The sequence below is a fragment of the Alosa pseudoharengus genome, unplaced genomic scaffold (genome assembly GCF_046254945.1).
Source record: "Alosa pseudoharengus isolate Yale_2024_CS ecotype anadromous, Long Island Sound unplaced genomic scaffold, YU_APseudo_1.1 YU_APseudo_1.1_scf_2, whole genome shotgun sequence".
In the NCBI taxonomy this organism is placed as follows: domain Eukaryota; kingdom Metazoa; phylum Chordata; class Actinopteri; order Clupeiformes; family Clupeidae; genus Alosa; species Alosa pseudoharengus.
The window spans coordinates 32,700,952-32,721,350 of NW_027468663.1; the positions used below are offsets into that span (position 1 = coordinate 32,700,952).

The 20,399-nt window shown below is 39.6% G+C and overlaps 1 protein-coding gene across 1 annotated transcript; it reads right to left on the reverse strand.

The window, feature by feature from the left end:
• Positions 1–744: 744 nt before the first annotated feature.
• ccdc86 (coiled-coil domain containing 86) lies at positions 745–20,361 on the reverse strand. Its single transcript, XM_076294655.1, has 4 exons — positions 19,619–20,361; positions 12,073–12,202; positions 11,885–11,959; positions 745–1,054 (listed from the first exon to the last, which is right to left on the reverse strand). Exons 1-4 carry the CDS (start codon positions 20,203–20,205, stop codon positions 917–919), a joined length of 930 nt encoding a protein of 309 aa, XP_076150770.1. The 5' UTR covers positions 20,206–20,361; the 3' UTR covers positions 745–916.
• Positions 20,362–20,399: the final 38 nt, after the last annotated feature.

Here is a 20,399-nt window from a genome sequence, read left to right on the forward strand (position 1 = left end):
GTCCTCCGCAAACTACAGGTGTTTCGGTAGAGAGCCATTTCATAAGCGATGCCAAGCAATTTCTTTGTGACATTCAGCAAATATCTCCTCATTTAATGTAAGTTCCTTCGGACAATAGGCCTACGTTCTACTCTACGTGCAGTTGTCCTCCATCTCAGTTGCATCAGTTTTCTAATTTTGAAGGTTCTAAAACATTATTATGCCTCACTGAATCCTTCTCGTTTTCTTTCATTTGTCCAGCTAACTTTTCCATTGAAACTAGCCATTTATGATGGATTACAAACTCGACATTCTGAAATGTCCTGCATGATCAAGGCCAAATTAAGTTATCACGCAGCCACTGTGTCAGCAGCATGAGTGCTGACGGTGATGGTGCGTTTCTGATGTCAGATTATTATGTAGGGTAGCCTACTAGACGTTGCAGCGCTTTACTTATATGAAGTAGCATTAATCAATATGAGGGGCAGAGGGGGATAAATGTTGTCCCCACTGGGGATAAAAATAATTTAGCAGAGGTAGGGATAGGAAAACCAGAGGGGGGGAAATCCTCACCATCCCCCCCCTACAAATCGCACCCTGAGCATACACAGCAACTAGATCGGGGCTGGCTCTCTTGTAATACCACGAGGCCGCTGTATTAAATAGAATGCAACTAAATGACAACTTGAAACCAACAGAATTCTATGTAGCTCACCACCATGAAAGGATTTCTCAGGGATTCTCACATAATCTGGAAAAAGGTACTACAGGGCATTTTCTTGTTTAATAGACAAATTCAGATCAGTTACGCATCAAAATAGGCACTGATAGTTAGAAATGCAAACTGATGTTTTATAGAATATTACAAATGGGTTGCCACTGACCACTGTTACTTACAGTCTACAACTACATCAAGCTAACAGAGCAGTGCATCCTCTCAGTCCCCATTTGCCGGCTTCCCAGCCAGTTTGCCATTACTGGGTTGTGACTTCTGTATCATGGGTAAAGTGTCCCGCTTCTCAATCTTCCTCAGTTGCTTTTTCTTCATTCTCTTAATCTTTGCAGTGTTGCGGATCTGCAATACATCAACAATTAGTGATTAGTAGTGAATACAACAATTGGTTGAACATTTCATAGGCATTCCTGACACTGGTTACTGTTGGATAAACTACAAGAGAGCGATATTTCATACCCAATTTCTTAGATACAGTTTTAGATACATGGAGGCTAAGGTCTTGCACATTGTATTATCTATGTATGTTGTAGGTCAACCACCTATTAGGTGAACAGTGCCGTTTAAGAGAATGCCAACCACACTTCAACCAAACTAGGCTAGTTGATTGGCAGATCTAGCGTCAACTAGACGCAGTCTATTTAAGGGCGTTTCTCCTCTTTGATTGTTTGCACTGATGATGGTCTGAATGGGACCGAAAACGTTTTGCACTTTTCACTGATTGGATTAAAAATTGCATCGGCAACATTGGTGTGTGATTTCTTTCTAGACTGAAGGACTGATACACTATTGGAATTAACGCACCCACCAGGCCTGGAGTCGTTGGCGCGATACCCTGATTGCCCCATTCTCATCAATCTACACTAGGGCTGGGACAACGCGTCGACGTAATCGATGTCGTCGACGCAAAATATGAGCGTCGATTCGTCAAGCATAATGTGTGCTTCTAAATATTTTTAATTTTACACCTTCAGTGTTTTTCATACGTTGACTAATCTGTGGCTGGGCACCACGAAATCAAAACCGGCCACCACACATTAATGTTCTATGTTGTAGGCCTGCTATTTAAATTAAAGATAAGATAAAATAATTTCATTGAGCTGCACTTGCCACTTACTCACACAGCCTTTCCACGCCCCGCCCGCTCTCTCTCGTAACGAGCCCACTGCTCCTCCTCTGCATGTGCATTTAACAAAATATTCACGATTGTTGAAGGATTGTTGTTGCCACATAGAAGCACTGCATAGAACACAGTGGGCTACATTGCTATTAAATCCGCTTAGCATCGTGACCATGCTGCGCAAATTTGTTCAAAACCGCTGCATTAAAGTTAAAGTAAACTCTGCTAAGGTCTTATCACAACATAGTACATTGAGGAGACTAAACGAAGTTAAGTTACAGTATGCAATCAAGCAGTAACCTTATCTCAAAGTTAACGTTTGAATACTGTTTGGATGTCAAGTTTAGCATGCTTACTTGCAGCTGCTTGTACTCATGCAGGGCTCATTATATTGACTCTGTTTGCAAAATCCAGATGGAAATGGAAAAGTGTTTTCCAAGACTCAAAAGTGCTTGTCCAAAGGAGAAGTACAAACTCTTATTTGAACTACGTTATGAATTGCATCCACACATGATTCCCACACGAACGTCTTAAAATGACTAACTGAAACTTTATTGAATGCTACCTCTGACTAAGAATACATTACTTTGCACTTGTAGTTACTTGCACTTCAGTCTTTTATTTTGGAATCTTAAGAGCAATAAACATATATTGCAATGTTAAATAATTCATGTTTTTTCATTCAGATATGTAAATAAACATGTATAAGTTGCTATTAGTGAATTAATGGGGAGATAATCGAATCGAAATCGAATCGGACTGAAAAAATGAATCGTTAGATTAATCGATGCATCGAAAAAATAATCGCTAGATTAATCGTTTAAAAAATAATCGTTTATCCCAGCCCTAATCTACACACAATACTCCAAACCAATGTTCCCTTTAAGCTGCACGCGCAGCCGAGCAGACCAGTCGAAGAAAAATCTGAGCATCAACGGCGATGTAGGCTAGGTAATAAACATTTAAAATACTGACATGTCTGACAACCAAGCCGGATGTAGCCTAAGTTAGAATGTTTACATACAAAGTATCCTTTAGGCTACTCTAGGCGGGCCCTGCTCCTGTTATGTAGTAGGCTACCATGGCGAAAAGAAAGGCAGAGCAGATGCCCCAGAAAAGGTCTGCCTAATGTTTAAACATGAGTGGCTAGATTAAATATTCCAATCTGACACAAAAGATGGTCCAGGTAGGAAAAAACTTTCAGACATATTTATGAAAGGAGTGGCGTGATCTGCAAATTCTGCTCGGAGGCAAAAGCGAAAGGAGAGTTTGCTCGTGGGGAAACTTGGTCTGAGTGGAAGCTTGATTACCTAAAGCGTTATCTGACACACAGAAAGTCCATGTAGACGCATTGAAAACATTAAGACTTAGACATGGGAACTCTATCGATCAAATTCTCCCCGAAACTAATAAATCCCGAGAGAGACTAATTCAGAGAGCACGATCCGACCCCGAACAAATAAAATTATTAATCGACAATGTGATGGTAGCAATTAACAGCATTATCAGTTCAGGATACACGATAATATGGCACGATGTCTTGCGTGTTGCACGCAGTAATTCGTTAATCTTGTCAACACAGTCTTTCATTTCCTTCCTGTCCATTTTGGGTAGGCTAGGCGTTGCGTGACCAACTTTTAAACATTTCTCGGGGGAGAAACCCCTGAATCCCCCTCTTACATAGGACATTTAATGTTTGGGCTTAAGTCTCCAAAGTGTTGAGCTCCTAGCAACGTGCCTGCCTAGTCCTACCATGCGCAAAAGCTCAATTTAATTGTAAATTAATGTTTCAACCAGGCCATCATAGCCTGTCAAGAACGATTTTAAGGCTATTTCGCATAGGCTACTCAATGGTGCTATTCCACACGCATTATAGCGACCCCCACTCACCGGGGTTAGGTGGAAGGTGTTAATAGCCGATTGGGGTAGCCTACAGTGGACTAGGGCGGTCAAAATTGCTCAAAAATGTTCATGTATTCGAATATATTGGAATATATAAGCTATATTATTTGCGCATTATGTCAATGACGCACATCACGTCATCTGTTTTTAAGTTTTTGGAAACTTTTGAATTAACTGAAAGAAGATAAATATTTTCCTTTAGTTTTGGAAGTTTATTTTTACATAGCCTACAATGGCCAGTTCCGACAAAGCCGAAATTACTCCTTTTGAAACAATGAGTGAGCAGGCCGCGCGTTTGTATGGTTATATTGCTTGACGGGGATCCCAAGCAGCTTTCAGCCATAAGGCTACTTTGAGAACATTTCCTAATTCCTCCGGCACTGATATTTAAATGGTGAAAGCTATTTTGGCATAGCCTATAAGCAGTTTAATTAAATGTAATGTTAGTTGTAAACAACGGGCTACTTGGTGAAGCTTGGCCTCACAGATGCGCTCGTGCCTTAGATGGCAAGAAAAATCTTCACGTTATAGGCCTATTAACTGACCGCCCGATTCACATTGGCTGGGGGGCAGGGGGGGGTCATCAGACATTTTGTGCCCAGGGGTCTATGAATTGTTAATCCAGCCCTGCCCCCCTGCTCGTGAATGAGCAATGACGTCATCCATAGCAACGAAAGACTCACTCTTAGTTTAGGAGTTGTCATTTTTCCTTACTAAGTGTAGGTCTAAAGGCTTTGTAAATAACTTAATAAGAGAAACTCCTAGCTAAAATCTTTTATTGCTATTTAGGAGTACTCCTAGTGGTAAGATGGTCGAATATTACTGATGATATTTAATTGTTATTTAAGAACATGCAGTGCGCGTAGGGCACCAAAAAATCTTGCTCGTAAAAAATCATCATACCGCATATTGTTGCGGGTCTGTTATTTAGCCTACTTACTGTAGGCTGCGCAAACCACAGGCCTTTATTTTGGGCAAGCCTGCATTCGAGGCAGGCCTAAGGCTTCTGTTGAAGAATTTTATATAAAGCCTACGCTAACAGTAATCCTCCTGCCCCCGCTACCACAGCTGTGTGAGCGCAACCCTGGATAGTGTGGCATGCTCACGCGTTACGTCTCCTTCTTGCAAACTTGACTAGGCCTATAGCGCAACCATTTACGTCTTCATAAAATAACAACTTGCCAGATATGCCTTCATAGCTTTGGGCTTCATTCAGCATTTTGTTCTTCCACTGGAAATGACTCTTCTACATTTGCTGCCTGCTGCATCCTTTCTGTTTTTATTGTTTAGAAAACGTTTGAGGTCTTGAGTTAATGCATTAAACATTGTTTGCTGGTAACCCGCCACAAATAGCCTACAGATTCTTGCGTGCATACATTCTCTATTTTCTCCAAAATGTGCCCATTCTATAGGCTGGCCAAGTGCGTAATTCTGCGGCATAAAGCAGATGTATTTGTTTATTGTACAGAAAAATAAAAATAACCTGTCAAGCAGTCAATTGACTACCTTGCAGTCAAGAAGTAGGGCAAATTAATTTACGAAACCAAAACATGGGTCATAGTTCTGCCCTACTAAGGCAAAAGACCTTAACTCACCAGAGTGTGAAACTGAGAAAAATGACTTTAAAGTTATCTTAATGTCCTGACAATTGAGTAATAGGTATAATATTGTAATTTTCACATTTTGTAGTGTATACCTGTATTAATCTTTCTACAAAAAAATGTAACTCAAATTTGACCCTTTTTTGGAAGTTACTGTATTCTGCCTTAGTATTGTCTACAAAATGACAATCGGTCATACTAAGGCAAAATACCTTAACTTCTATTTTATAGCACAATGTTATGATAACAATGATAACTTTCACTTAAAATGTAAGCAATATTAACCCTATTGGACTCACTATGATAAAATGGCTTCACATTTATCAACATCATAGGAAAATTATAGTTTTTTTTTCATTTTTTTCCTGTATTTCATACTAATACTAGTACCACACAGACAATCACTTCTGACAGATGTCAGAATTAAGAATGATAATGTTTTGATGTTTTAATATATATGTAGCATATTTTTCTGTTTGGATATGAGGCACTAATTTAGACTCATTGGCTTGTTTATTTCGATAACGAGCCTAGCACAGCAAAAATATTTTAGAATCATCCCATTGTAGCATCTTAATGTCTGCTGAAAAGTTTCAGTGAAAACATAGGAATTAATATTTCTTGGGATTTTACTTGCAGTATTTGCATTATTATCATGAAATCCGGAATACATTTTGATGATGTGTGTAGGTCTTTTCAAAATTATGATTAAACACTGTAGCCTAGGCCTATACATTTTCCTGGATAGAATGGAAACTTGCAAATGCAGATGATAAAACAAAGTTCTCACACACAAATTAGGTAGATTAGGATGTGATTGGTTGCCTTTATTTGGTCATTTTATATTACTGCAATTTAAAGCTGCCTGCTTTGTGACTAGCTTGAATTTCCCCACTAACCCGCAGCTTCACTAAACTTTAGGATTGCATTGATAGAATTGACAGCCTGTAACAACTTGGGAGTTTTGACTAGCCGGCAGCAAGTTTTAAAAACTTGTGGCAGATTTAATGGATTTGCTTTCTCGTCGGTTGTTTGGTATGGATTTTAACCAGGGTTCAACAAAAGGTAGGCTCTATATTACTTCATTCCTGCTGCTGGTGTGTGTGTGTGGAAGGTGTTGCGGCTCCAACAAACTCGCATAGTTTTCAGTCAATGACTATCATTTGCAGGCGAGAACCAGCATATGAGAAACAAATTTTTTTCCAGTTGACATGTAGCCTTGTATTACGGGCTGTGATGTGAATTAACCCTTAGAACCCGATTGACGCAAAGTACGTCAAAAAACACACCCTTTCTTCTCTGTTACATTGCTCCGGAACGGTTCATCGCAGCGAGATGAAACCTTTATTGCACGACAGAGCAGAAGTGGGGCTTTCCACTTTTCATTCGATCAAGTATGAAATTTAAAAAAAATCATGAAATTAAATCAAATTGCATCATATTTACAGTCTATACTTCTCTGCGTTCACCTGCACACACATTACTCAAGTTTGAATTACTCGCGAACCCGTGATCGCATCGATATGGCAAGCATATCAGATGAAAGAGGGGGCACAGGGCTATCCATTGGTACCATGTTTATCGATCCTTCTGATTTATAAAACCAGATGAAGTGACTGCAAAATAATAACGTCATGTACACAAACCAACCTGCACACTCATTACTCTCGTTTGAATTACTCGCGGATCGGATAGATATGCCACGCATGTCAGATGAAAGAGGAGACTCAGAGCTATCATTTGATACCAAGTACATCCTTCTGGGTTATAAAACAGACGAAGTGACAGCAAAATAATAACTTCATATAGCTGGACTTACCCCACGTTTTTGTCTGTTCTTGTGGCAAAGCATGTTTATAATCCAATGCTATCATGTGTTTCTCTATGGCAAAGCATGTTTATATTCCGGTTTTGAGATCCTAGCAAATTCCTGCATGGCATCCAATTCAAGGCTCACATTGCATCCCAATTTGTTCAACAAATAAACACCTTTTTTGCCTTTACTTTGTTCATGGCAATGCAGTAAAAAGTTGAGAATTATTATGACTGCATACACACAGGCACGCAGGCTAACACGCAACCTCGGGTCAAGTCAGATCAGTTCGTGTCACAGATATGGAGCGCAGAAAGGTCATTTTTCATCACTAAATAAAAAATGGCATTTATTTCCGTAAATCACACAGCAAATATTTCTGTAAATTGCTCAGCCCCAGAGTATCCCTCCAACATGGCAATTATATTGCCCGATTCAGGACAGTCTGCCCTACACACACATGAAATGCATGTAGAGCTGTGAGCTTGCTGTGGTGAGATACATGTCGAAATATAAGAATTTTTATAATACAATTTTATATTTTAATTCTTTAAAAATCAAAATAAAATCAATGCTAGTATTAATACATGAAATGATGGCAGATCTGAATAGCCTAGACTCTCCTGAAAAAAACAATATATAATATATGTGTGTGGCACTTACAATGACCAGAATAAATCCTTATGAATAAAGGTAGTGAAAATGCCCTAAAAACAGCTTGGGGTTCTAAGGGTTAAGATATCCTAGGCTACAAGCTGCAGTGTTTTTCAACCATTTTTGTGCCACGGCACACTTTTGACACTTAAAATGTCCCACGGCACACTAACATCCTGTGTGAAGAAAAAATAAACATACCATAGCCTAAAATTTCAAATAATACACAGATATGACCTTATTATGGCTTCTATGCAAGACCTGCTCAATAAAACAAGCGCCCTCTGTTTCATTTGTAGGTGACTATATCTAATTTAATTGTTGTTATGAACTGGATATGTGATGATTCTGTGAATACTGGATATGGGGCCCCCGTTGTACAATGCCTGCATACCACAAATAGTGCAATCAAACAATCAATGAGAGCATGTGGTTATAAATTCTTTGATACAACAGTTGCTTTTCTGGACCAGTGAGTGACATTTGGGTAATTTTCTGCGGCACACCTGATGATCTCTCACGGCACACTAGTGTGCCCCGGCACTGCTCTAATGCACCGCTTGTTACTGAATATGTTGTTGAGTTTAGGCTTTTAAGTTAGGCTAATCTTGATAGCCTAGCCTATCTTTAATGCACCAGCATATGTCATTACTTGATCTTGCCATTTAGGCTAGGCTACGTTTCAAAGCTATCAATTTAACAAAAAGCAAGCACTGCAAAACATGTAAGCTACTGTATACACGTTATTGAAGTTAGTGTGTGTCTGAGGTGATTTAATTGAATAATGCATAGCCTAGACATAACTCCAGCCGGCAATACAACTTCACGTTGATGGTCGGTCAGAAGGCAGCTTGCCATAACCGTAACTTCAATCCAGTGTTTAGTAGCAGCGTGAAAGGAAGGCATAAAGCCGTATCTGATGTTACGGGCTTATGCCACAGTTTCCCCTTGGCTTTTTGAAGTTACGGCAAAAACATAATCTTATTTCTCCCCAAAAACAACCAAATTGAAACTTGATGTTTGTCTACATGATAAAACATATGTTTATTGTCCTAATAATGACAAAAACAAATTTTCGCCAAAATCAAAGTTACGACCTTTTGCCTTAGTGCGGCAGAGTTGTCTAAGCCTCTATTGCGTAGCCTTTTAAAAACGTTGCTAGATAGTATTAAATCGCCAACAACATTGTTTTCTGCCGAAGCCTACCCTAGGCTACAGAAAAGTTCTGAACAGTTATTTCTCTACTGGCTCAATTATCAAAAAGGTGCTTTCTCTTCGTCCTCCGCAAATTAAGCAGGTAGTTCCATAGAGAGACGTTAGAATAAATTAGCGTTTGCGATTGACAACGTTGTGATAAGTAGGCTATAGGGATGTAACGATTACCGGTATAATGATAAACCGTGATAAAAATGTTGACGATCACAATTACCGTTTTCTTTTGAAATATCATAATTATCACGGTTGATTACCACGGTGTTGAAACCGTGTGTTTAATCCTTCCCAGCTTCATCCGAGCCTGCTTTTGACATACAGTAGGCCTGGTACAATGAAGCAAAATTGGTACCCTACTGATTCTGTTATCTAATTGATGGTTTTAACTGCTATTTGGATTAGGCTACAACTGATTTTAAAAGGCGGAACATTTTCACCGCAAAACTTGCACTGTATCATTTAGCCACTCTGCGTCTTTTTATGTTCACGTCCACATTAAATCCATTCCACTCACGTTATCAGAAAAACACAGTAGCCTAAAGTTTTATTTCGAACACTTAATTTGGTCTCACTCAGGGTAGGAATTTCACGGCGGACACGTCGTTGCCCCTGGCGTTGGCCGTGATGTCCCTTTGAAAATCAGAGGTTTACAGGCCACGGTGGCCTTGGTGCCCTTCTTTCAATATTCTGCTTTGCGTCCTACTAATAGCAATTTTTATTTAGCCTATGGCCTGTCAAAATATTCACAGCGCAAATTAATTTAGTCTTTTACGCAGTGGAGAAAGTGAGAGCGCAAGAAAGAAAGTGCGTCTAAATTCACCCATTCTTCTCAGTTGAACTACTCGCGAAGTAGCCTACTCATCACACAGACATCACAAGTATCACATGAAAGAGCTTTTTCTCAGCTTTTAAACGATGTTAGCCGCAAATTACTGTGGTGAACGGTTCGCGAGAAAAGTAAATAATATAATTCAATTTAATCATAAATTCTACTGAAGGTTTTGTGTCCATCTCCCTACCCATTCCTCTCGGTGCAATACTTCACAAACCTTTCATTTAACACATGACAAACCATATATTAGAATAAACAGCAGACCTTACCGAACACAAAGGTGTAAAGCAGTCCCCTGTACAGTTAGCCGTTCCAGAGTAATCCAGTTTTGAATTTGCAGTAAATTTCGACATGCATGGATGTCTCCAAATTTGGGCTTTAAGTTTTACAATGTGTTTAAATTGTTCCACATGATTTCATAACGGGCCAAATACAAAATAAATTTTACAAATATCGCCTAGATATCGGTAAATCAGGACAGCTGACTAAGAGTTTGTGAAAGTAGATCACAAAATGCTAAGATTGCATCTAGGCTATTTGAGTTTCTTAAAGCTAAACTGTGCTTAAATTGTTCAATACATGATTTCATAACAGGCCAAATATAAAATAAATGTTAAATATAGCCTAGATATCTGTAAATATTAGATGATCAGATAATTTGCAGTTCTATAATATGCAGTTCTATAATATGTCATGTTTCATGTTTTTGTAATGTTTCATACAGTGATGCAGGTCTACTGCAGTGAATAGGCTATACAACTTTGATCATTTTTATAGCCTACTACTGTATAGTTAACTTTGGCCTGGGTGCCCTTACATGTGGCCTTTGTGCCCTCCACCAAATATGCCCAACTGGAGGCCAAGTGGCCTTGCCTCCAGAATGGTGAAATTCCAAGCCTGGTCTCACTCATTGGATCCAAATAACAGTAATAGCAACCTCCAAGTAATGTTAGGGTAAGTTAAGCTATAAGCACATAGCCAATTAAACATGAACGGGACACTTTTTGAAACTATTTCAGCTTGTGTAGGCCTATCAGTGCTTTCAGAACACACTTTTAAAAATACAGTGATAATACCGAAAACCATGATAATTTTGGTCACTATAACCGTGAGGTTAAATTTTCATACCGTTACATCCCTAGTAGGCTATAACACTAACTTTGCAAAGTTAACTTGCATGCATCAATTTTGAACAAAGTTGTGTAGGCTACACCGCGCCAGTTGTAGTCTACATGAACAGTTCTTGAAGACACTGTTTTGATTTGCGTAGGGGAGGTGCGGGCTGAAGCCAACCTGTTTGAGGGAGAGTGGTGCAAGGAGAGAATGCGTGCTCTATCCTGCACATATCTCTACAATGAAATAATGTGTCTAGGCTAATCTATATTTTCAATAAGCAATCACTGCATGCCTATGGAAACAATAAGTCAATATATTAGAGATATCAAGAGTAACGCACAAACTGTAACGAATTAGTGAAATTTCAATTGTACTTTGTAACGCGTCACGCCCAACACTAATAACGTAGACAGCAAATTAAGATATTTTTTCGTTTTGTGGAGCGGCATCGGTAGGCTATCAAAAGCAGATTTCGATTTTCGTTAACCACTGTGTAGCCAATCCTTATACCATACCCAAGTAGCCTAAATCGAGGTAATTTTTAACTATGCATGATTTATTTTGTTATTGAATTCGTATGCTGGGATTCCTCTCGGCAACAATTATGTTTATAGGTAGCCTCCTGCTTTTTCAGAAGGGGCGGCAGGCAGAGTGACAGAGCGACGTACAGTGGCAGAGCGACGCACAATGGCTGAAAGCGGTACTAAAGTTTCATGCAGCTTCACGTCACGTAATACGCGACTGAAGTGGCCATTTCAAAGTAATGCCCACTGTATATACACTGTTGTTATTTCATGGTATAGCTCTAGTTCTAGGGAAGAGCTTGGCTAACAACAAATGCCCCATACTATGCACACGTACAGTAACAATGTGTAACATGTCGCAATAAATGTTTTGCATGCCCATGGCACACGGTGCTTACCACTTGAACTATCTCTGCTTTCCTTTCATTTTCAGCCCTTCTCTTCAGGTTCTCCTCTCTCCTTCTCCTCTTCTCCTGCACATAATAAACAGCAAAGAAATCAGTATTGACATGAAAGGGGGGTTAAAGCTGTTCACATGGTCTTGAAAAAATTAGTTGAATAAATACAAATAATAACAACAAATCACCTGTTTCTCTCTAGCTTTCTCTTCTTTCAGCTGCTGGTGATATTTTTTCACAAGTTCCTTCTCCCTCCTCACCTCCATCTTTTTCTCCCAAGAAGTGCATAATGGCTTGTCCCTCAGCAGAGCTGAGAATCTTAAAAGTAAACAGAACTAGAAAATGTAATTTTGAGGAATTACCAATGCATGAAAATGCAAAACATATGTAAAATACAGTGTTGCTTATGTAGACACGGTTGTTGCAATTCTCATGGTTGCTAGGGTAATCATGTTGGTTGCTATGGAAACTGATATAGATGCTTTATTTCAATGGTTGCTATGTATGTTGCCAGGTAGGTGGTGGATTAAAACAGTTGGCTGGAGGCATAGTTGATGATAACTGACAGTTGGAATAGCTGAACAGTTAAATAGTTAAGCAGTTTAAGTAGTTTAATGCTTTTTCACTACGAAACTCCCCCTCGCTCGGTCTGAAGCTCTTTTCCTTTTCTTTGCATCTTCCGTCAAGGGTTTTCGCTGCTTCATCGCCGGCTCTGCCATTATACAAACGTTTGCAACAATCGCTAGCGTTTCGTTAGCCTGCCTCTGAGCTGTGGATGCAGGATGTAAACTGATCCTGCTTCGGTCAGCGGGTACGATACACTGAACCTGCAAGCGGGATATTCTTTCTACAGGCAGTAAGTCTTCATTCGCCCTGTAATGAGTCATTTAATCATATGCCGACTTACGAAGATGAGTAATTAACACGAAATCGTTGCCTGATGTCCCTTTAAATAGTTACATTATTTAAAAGTGAATTATTGTAGTGAGGACTTTTATTTTGAAACAGTTGGGGGCAGAAGAAACAGTTGGCGGGAGTCATAGTTGATGACAACTGACAGTTGGAATGGCTGAACAATTAAATAGTTGGATAGTTTAAATTGTTCAATTATTTAATAATGAATTATTGTAGTGACTTAAGTTGTGGGCAGAGCAACACAACACAGGATCTGTAGTCTAAAGAAAGCCAGATCGAATGCTTAAAGTCTGAGACAGATAGTTTAAAAGTTGATGTAGATAGTTAACCTTTAGAACCCTAAGCTGTTTTTAGGGCATTTTCACTACCTTTATTCATAAGGATTTATTCTGGTCATTGTAAGTGCCACACACACATATTATATATTGTTTTTTTTCAGCAGAGTCTAGGCTATCCAGATCTGCCATCATTTCATGTATTAGTACTAGCATTGATTTTATTTAGATTTTTAAAGTATTAAAATATAAAAAGTGTATTATAAAAATTCTTATATTTCGACATGTATCTCGCCACAGCAAGCTCATAGCTCTACATGCATTTCATGTGTGTGTAGAGCAGACTGTCCTGAATCGGGCAATATAATTGCCATGTTGGTGGGATACTCTGGGGCTAAACAATTTACAGAAATATGTGGTGTGTGATTTACAGAAATAAATGCCATTTTTTATTTAGTGATGAAAAATGACCTTTCTGCGCTCCATATCTGTGACAGGAACTGATCTGACTTGACCCAAGTTTGCGTGTTAGCATGTGTGGTGTGCACTCATAATGATTCTCAACTTTTTACTGCATTGCCATGAACAAAGTAAAGGCAAAAAAGGTGTTTCTTTGTTGAACAAATTGGGATGCAATGTGAGCCTTGAATTGGATGCCATGCAGGAATTTGCTTGGATCTCAAAACCGGATTATGAACATGTTTTGCCATAGAGAAACACACGATAGCGTTGGATTATAAACATGCTTTGCCACAAAAACAGACAAAAACGTGGGGTAAGTCCAGCTATATTAAGTTATTATTTTGCTGTCACTTCGTCTGTTTTATAACCCAGAAGGATGTACTTGGTATCAAATGATAGCTCTGTGTCTCCTCTTTCATCTTACATACGTGGCATATCTATCCGATCACGGGTCCGCGAGTAATTCAAACGAGAGTAATGGGTGTGCAGCGTTGGTTTGTGTACATGACGTTAATATTTTGCAGTCACTTCGTCTGTTTTTATAAGCCAGAAGGATCGATATCCATGGAACCAATGGATAGCCCTGTGTCTCCTCTTTCATCTGATATGCTTGCCATATCTATGCGATCACGGGTTCGCGAGTAATTCAAACGAGAGTAATGGGTGCGCAGGTGAACGCAGAGAAGTATAGACTGTAAATATGATGCAATTTGATTTAATTTCATGATTTTTTAAAATGTTCATACTTGATCGTACAGACAAGTGCGTAGTCTCTTTGGAAAGCCCCACTTCTTCTCTGTCATGCAATAAAGGTTTCATCTCGCTGCGATGAACAGTCGCGGAACAATGCAACAGAGAAGAAAGGGTGTGTTTTTTTACGCTTTGCGTCAATCGGGTTCTAAGGGTTAATGGATGGTGATAGGCAGATTATTTAATGGATGTTGATAGTTTAATGGGTGGATGAGTGAATGGTTTGAAGATGGATGGATAGAAAGTTGGATGGAATGTGCCTTATATCCTTGTAGAAGGGAGAGTCACAGAGACAGTTGGCCTAGTTGAGCAGAAAGCAGTTGATACAGGTACAGTCAGCTTAATTGACTCTTTGAGGGGGCCTAGTTGAGCAGCTGGCAGTTGATACAGGAGCAAATAAATTTAAATAGCCCATTATGATGTCATAGTGCCAATGCAAAGTCTATGGGGAAAAATAAGCTTGATTTTTGTTAATATTTTAAAAAGTATAAAGTTTACAGTACATTGCACAGGTGTCATTTTCAAGACCTACGTTGCAAAGTTTGAACGAAGTTTCTATGTTAAACGGTAAATGGTTGAAACTAAATTAGACACAAATTTGGTGGGAAGAAGAAGACGACGACGACAGAACAGTGCATTTTCGTGCACTGTAATGATAGTACGGCAAGCCATTTTAACATTTACCCGCCAAGTTTGACTATCCGGAATTAACATTGTAGATATCAACTAGGGCTGCACGATATTAGGAAAACATGTGATATGCGATAACATTATTGAGTACTGCGATAACGATATAATTTGCGATATTTAAATATATTGCCCAATAAAGGTTTTCCACACATATTTTGAAACCTTCCACCCTTCTCCATTGTCAAACTACATTCACAGAATGTCTGACAGTTCTTGCAAAATAAAACACTCGCCTCAAAAGTTTTACTCAGAACCAAACAGTGTCAGAGTGATTCAGTGTATGATTGAAGTGTTCCCTTAATTTTTTTGAGCAGTATATTTAATGTTTTTTTCCCCCATTCTGCTTGCTGCAAGCATACACTGTAGGGTTGGGTGGGGGGGGGATTGTAAATGTATAATTACAGAAATAAATGTATAATTTTCTACATAAATAATATAAAATATCATGTAGCCTATATGGCCTGATGAAAGAGGAGAGCTAAGAGACCTACTGACTAGGCTATCGAAGTTGTGTGGAAGATCTGCTCCTAATCCTCATAAAAGACGGGTGGACAGCCAATCTGAACACTTGTGCACCAACCAGCGGAATATTCCACATTGCCAGCCTTCGATGGGCCTAGCAAAGAAGTTACTTAAGCTATATCGCGGCAGTCATCTCAGTCTGTAACCTCATACGCTGCGCATCCCACGTTATTAGGCTACCGGCATGCCGACTACGAGGGCAGCGGAAAGTGAAAGTAATTGGGCTGCAATCGCACAGTCCAGAAGTAGGTTAAACAACTTTTACAAATAACGAATCCTGATTACCTCTGTGCTGCTGTCTGGCGCTTTTGCTAAATGCAAATCATGAAATACAAGCCTTACAGACAGTGAAAGACATATTCTGATATAACGATAACGAAAGAAATTGTTTATTTTAACACGGTGGAGAAGGACGCATTTGCGCTGTGTTTGTAACACGGCATCCTTCATAAAACCAAAATATTCCCATAACAGACGTGCTTTTCCTTTTAGTCACTAATTCCTCTTCACCCAAGTGTAGCCTACCTCGCTCAACTCACTGTTTTCAGCCATCACGACTTAGCTCCCGTTTCAACACCTAAAACACCACACACCTAAACTGGTAGGGGACGGGCTTCTTGGGCTGCATGACAGCATCAGTTTGGTAAAATATGTTGACATTCAGAATGTGAATACACCATAGACTGTATGGAATGCGCACAGCACAGAAAATGTATTGAATTTATCGAAAATTAAGTAATCTTTGCGGTATGTCCATCGCAAGTGTTGATATCGAGATAACGATAGATTTTAGATATATCGTGCAGCCCTAATATCAACAACGTCTTTCTGACTAGTCGCAATTACATTTTGGATAGTTGGAATTGTCTTTAAAGATATCTGTAACGTAATTGTGACTAGTCGAAACGTCAGAGAGATATCTGTAATTTAGTTTTGACTAGGCAAAAATGAATTACAGATATCGGTCATCGCATCATTGAAAACAACATTCAACTCGTCACACATCTTAAATGACAATTGCAGATATCTTTAATTCAGTTTTGACTAGGCAGAATGAAAGGTGAAGATATCTCAAACGTCATTATGACTAGTGCAAATTATTGTGCAAGATGTTGCTCTTTAGATCCATAGCAGAGCCCGTCTACTTATTAGACCAGCGGTTCCCAAACTTTTCCCCCCGTGTACCACCGGCTACATTCCGACTCGGCTCGCGTACCCCCATCCGACACATAAACACATAAAAAGGTAACGCATTCTATATCCGGCCCCCCCCCCCCCACGTTGACAATATTTGTCCGTTTCCCGGTTTTAGGTGTGTGCATTTGGTCAGTTAAAAAGTTATGAAAAGTAGCCTACACAGTAGCCTAACTACATCCACATATAATATCTTATAATAGGCCTACAACAACGCCTGACAAGGATGTATTCGTTTGGACAACATTAGGCTATACAGCCTAGAAAGGCTAAACTTAGGCTACCTTTAGTTTGTTAAATGTAAAGACTAGCTTAATGTTACCTTTGTTGCCTATCTGAAATAACTCCTAGCTTTGCTCCTTCCCTCCTTTCTGTTTTTGTTGTTTTCAAAAACCTGTTATATCCGCAAAACTTTCCCCCCATGGACCACGGACCATCCAACGCATTCAAAAGTAACGCATTCTATTAATAAGCAATACAGATATCTCTAACGTCATTTCGCCTAGTCAAAACTCTAATTCAAGATATCTATAATTACATTTTGACTAGGCAGAATGAAAGTTATAGATATCTCCAATTTCAGATATTTCTAATCAAAACTCATTCAAGATATCTATAACTTGATAATAGATATCTACAATCAAATTATGACTATCCCTAACTCCAGTTTGAGATATCTACAACATCATTTTGACTAGTCATAATTCCATTTACAGATATCTACAATGTAATTTCGCCTAGTCAAAACTAAATTCAAGATATCTGAAAAGGAACATGTAGATATCTTGAATTGAGGTGAATTAAAGATGTCTTCAACTGGAGTTATGACTAGTCAGAATCAAATTGTAGATATCTCTAACTGGAATTACAGATATCTACAATTCAATTGCAGATATCCGTAATTCACATAGTGGATATCTGCAACTGAATTGTAGATATCTGTAATGATAAATCCCATAGAAATTAATGGCAAATGTGGCGTCATTTGTCCAAGGAAGAATGTCTTTGTGGATATCTGAAATGACAATTATGGACAGGACGAATTCAATTGCAGATATCTAAAATGTTTGTTTTGACTAGGCAAAACCGAATTACAGATATCTGCAATACATATCCAGTCTAGCGGGTAAATGTTAAAATGGCTTGCCATAGGGTCACACCAAGATCTTAACACCAACTCGCGTCACAGACGTACATCACCGCCCATTTGGAGGTGCAAACAATCGGATTTTTACTATGTTCTCAATGGCAATGCAGCGTTTGTTTGCACCTCCAACAGCATGGCGTACCTGGTTACCTCCCAAATACGCCCTTAAACGCCCACAAATACCCGTATGTTTGTGTGAAAGAATAAGTTCCTTCCTTCACTTTTCTTCTACACTATGACCTACATATATTTCGAGGTTGTCTCTGACCTGGGAAAACGACAAAACAAAACGCTCAATTTTAGAATGATATACTTGCTGTTGGTATAACGTATATTGTGCTCTTGTAAATGTCTGTAGTTTGTATAACTGCAAAGGCTACCGAGTGACCGAGCAAACCCAAACTATAGGAGCACTTTTCGCCCAAATTTAGCAACAAGTGGGGAGACTGAACACACGATGCCGCTGTTTGCCAACGTATGGCTGTAACGTTATTCATAATGTCTAATAAGGGGAGAACCCACCAAATTTCAACCGTTTCCTGTTGGTCGACGAGGCTTTCTGCGCAGGCTCAGGGGACGTAAATGTAACGTAGGCACGTAGTCTGACTCGTGTAACTCTTGTGATAGCTGCACCGAGAGATTGGGTATGTAGCCACTTACTTTGTTACCACCATGTCTACATTACAGTTCTAAATGTCCTAGTTGTTCGTAGATAAACGTGATTTAATATAAACAGCAGTCGCCACATTCATAGCCTAGGCTACTGTCAATCCATCAAAACTTTGCTGAAATGTTGTGCTCCGATGCTTTCGTTCTTATCCAGAGAATACGGTTATTTTGCTCCTGTGCGACGCTTTCACCCGCTCTGGTTGTATGCTTATTACGTCACTTTAGCATTGATTTCGGAAAAAAGTGTATTACTCAGCCGGTAAGTCAGTTACGAGGTTATGACGCCAATCACACAATGTTGTATTAATCCAAAAATAGAAAAAGTTCATAAAGGCTTAAAACACTTCAGCTGTAATGTTATTTGATGTCAAAGTGGCACCAACATTGAATGGGGTTCAATGGGGATGGCTAGGTGAACTGGTCTACTATTTAGCCTCAGATCCGCCATAGTTTCTACGCTCACTGAACCTTCACTCTCGGAACTCTTCCGGTGTGGTAATGCATCTAGGGGCGCTCGCAGGCGAGTCCAGAATGAATGGAGGTCTATGGAGCTGTACCCCTCAAAATCCACTTTTCTCGGGATATCATTTTTTTTCAAGTAATCTGAATATTGTATTCGAAAGGGGAGACAAAGACAATACACTTGGTTGAGTATTATATTTTTTAAAGTCACTTAATTGCTCTAAAAAGCCTTTCAAACGTGTCAATGACGTCATTCATTAGCGTGATCATAGCATAGCATAGCATCAATGCTAGCGTGTTATGGGCAACAATGACCCAACCTGTAAGAAAACGAAAGGACATGACTGCCGGATTATTTCACTTTTGATTGATAATCCATATCCATTTTGCGAAAAATAAAATAAAATCTGAGGGTTTCAGTTGTTAAATAGGTGAAAACAATAAATGTAGCCATGTAGCTCCATAGGACCCCATGTATTTTGGACTCGCCCGCGATCGCCATCTAGGTGAACTCTGGAGAAATGCAGCCAAATTCGATTTGTATGGGATTAATAGAGAGTGGGGAGGCTCTCCGTAGACGGGCTCTGGTTGTACCTACCCTACTGCTAGGTAGTAGTAGTGGTCATATCAGGTATGTTGTTATCTTACCTTTGCTTGTTGCGGTCTTTCCAGACACGGCCTGATTTGGGTTTTCCTAATGGTATCATCGGCGTGTGTTTCACGATAACGTTAGATTCTGGATCCTGAGTCCTTTTCTTCAATTCTCCATTTGAAGTGCACGTGTCTAAACTTACATTAGAGTTACCACGGTTTTCCTTCTCATTGCACTTATCTGAACTCACACCTGCGGATTTATCAAGACTGACGTTGTCCATGGGGACATCTGTAGACAATGCAGACTGCGAACCAGTGGATTCTTTGGTCAGGGCAAATGTCACTTGATCAGTGGCCTCCACCTCGGTTGTGTTCCTGGTCGGTATCGATTCTGATTTTACATCAACAGCTTGACATTCAGCTGTGTTTAATGTTTCAGATATGACGGGTACCTCTTGAATGACCGATTTTCTTGTTCGGCGCATGGGTGTTTTCGACAGAGTGATCACTTCAGAGTCCAGTAGAGCAGATGGAATCCGCACTCGACGACCACTTCGCGTCCGTGTTACAACAGGAGGCAACTCGAGATTCGTCGCATCGTCTGATTCTAGTCTGCCATCTTCTACCTCTCTGACCGACATCTTGAACTAACGAGGTACACTATCAACAACAACTAGGATATATTTTTTCTCCTGCACTTGTCTACCAACAAAAACGCATATTTCACCAGTGCGTGCTTGACACACGAGCTCGCTTTTGCCACCACGCGTGTGTGTGGCGCTGGCCGAGCGAAACAAGAGTTGTGTCTACTAGTGAGCCGAAGTATTGGTTTATT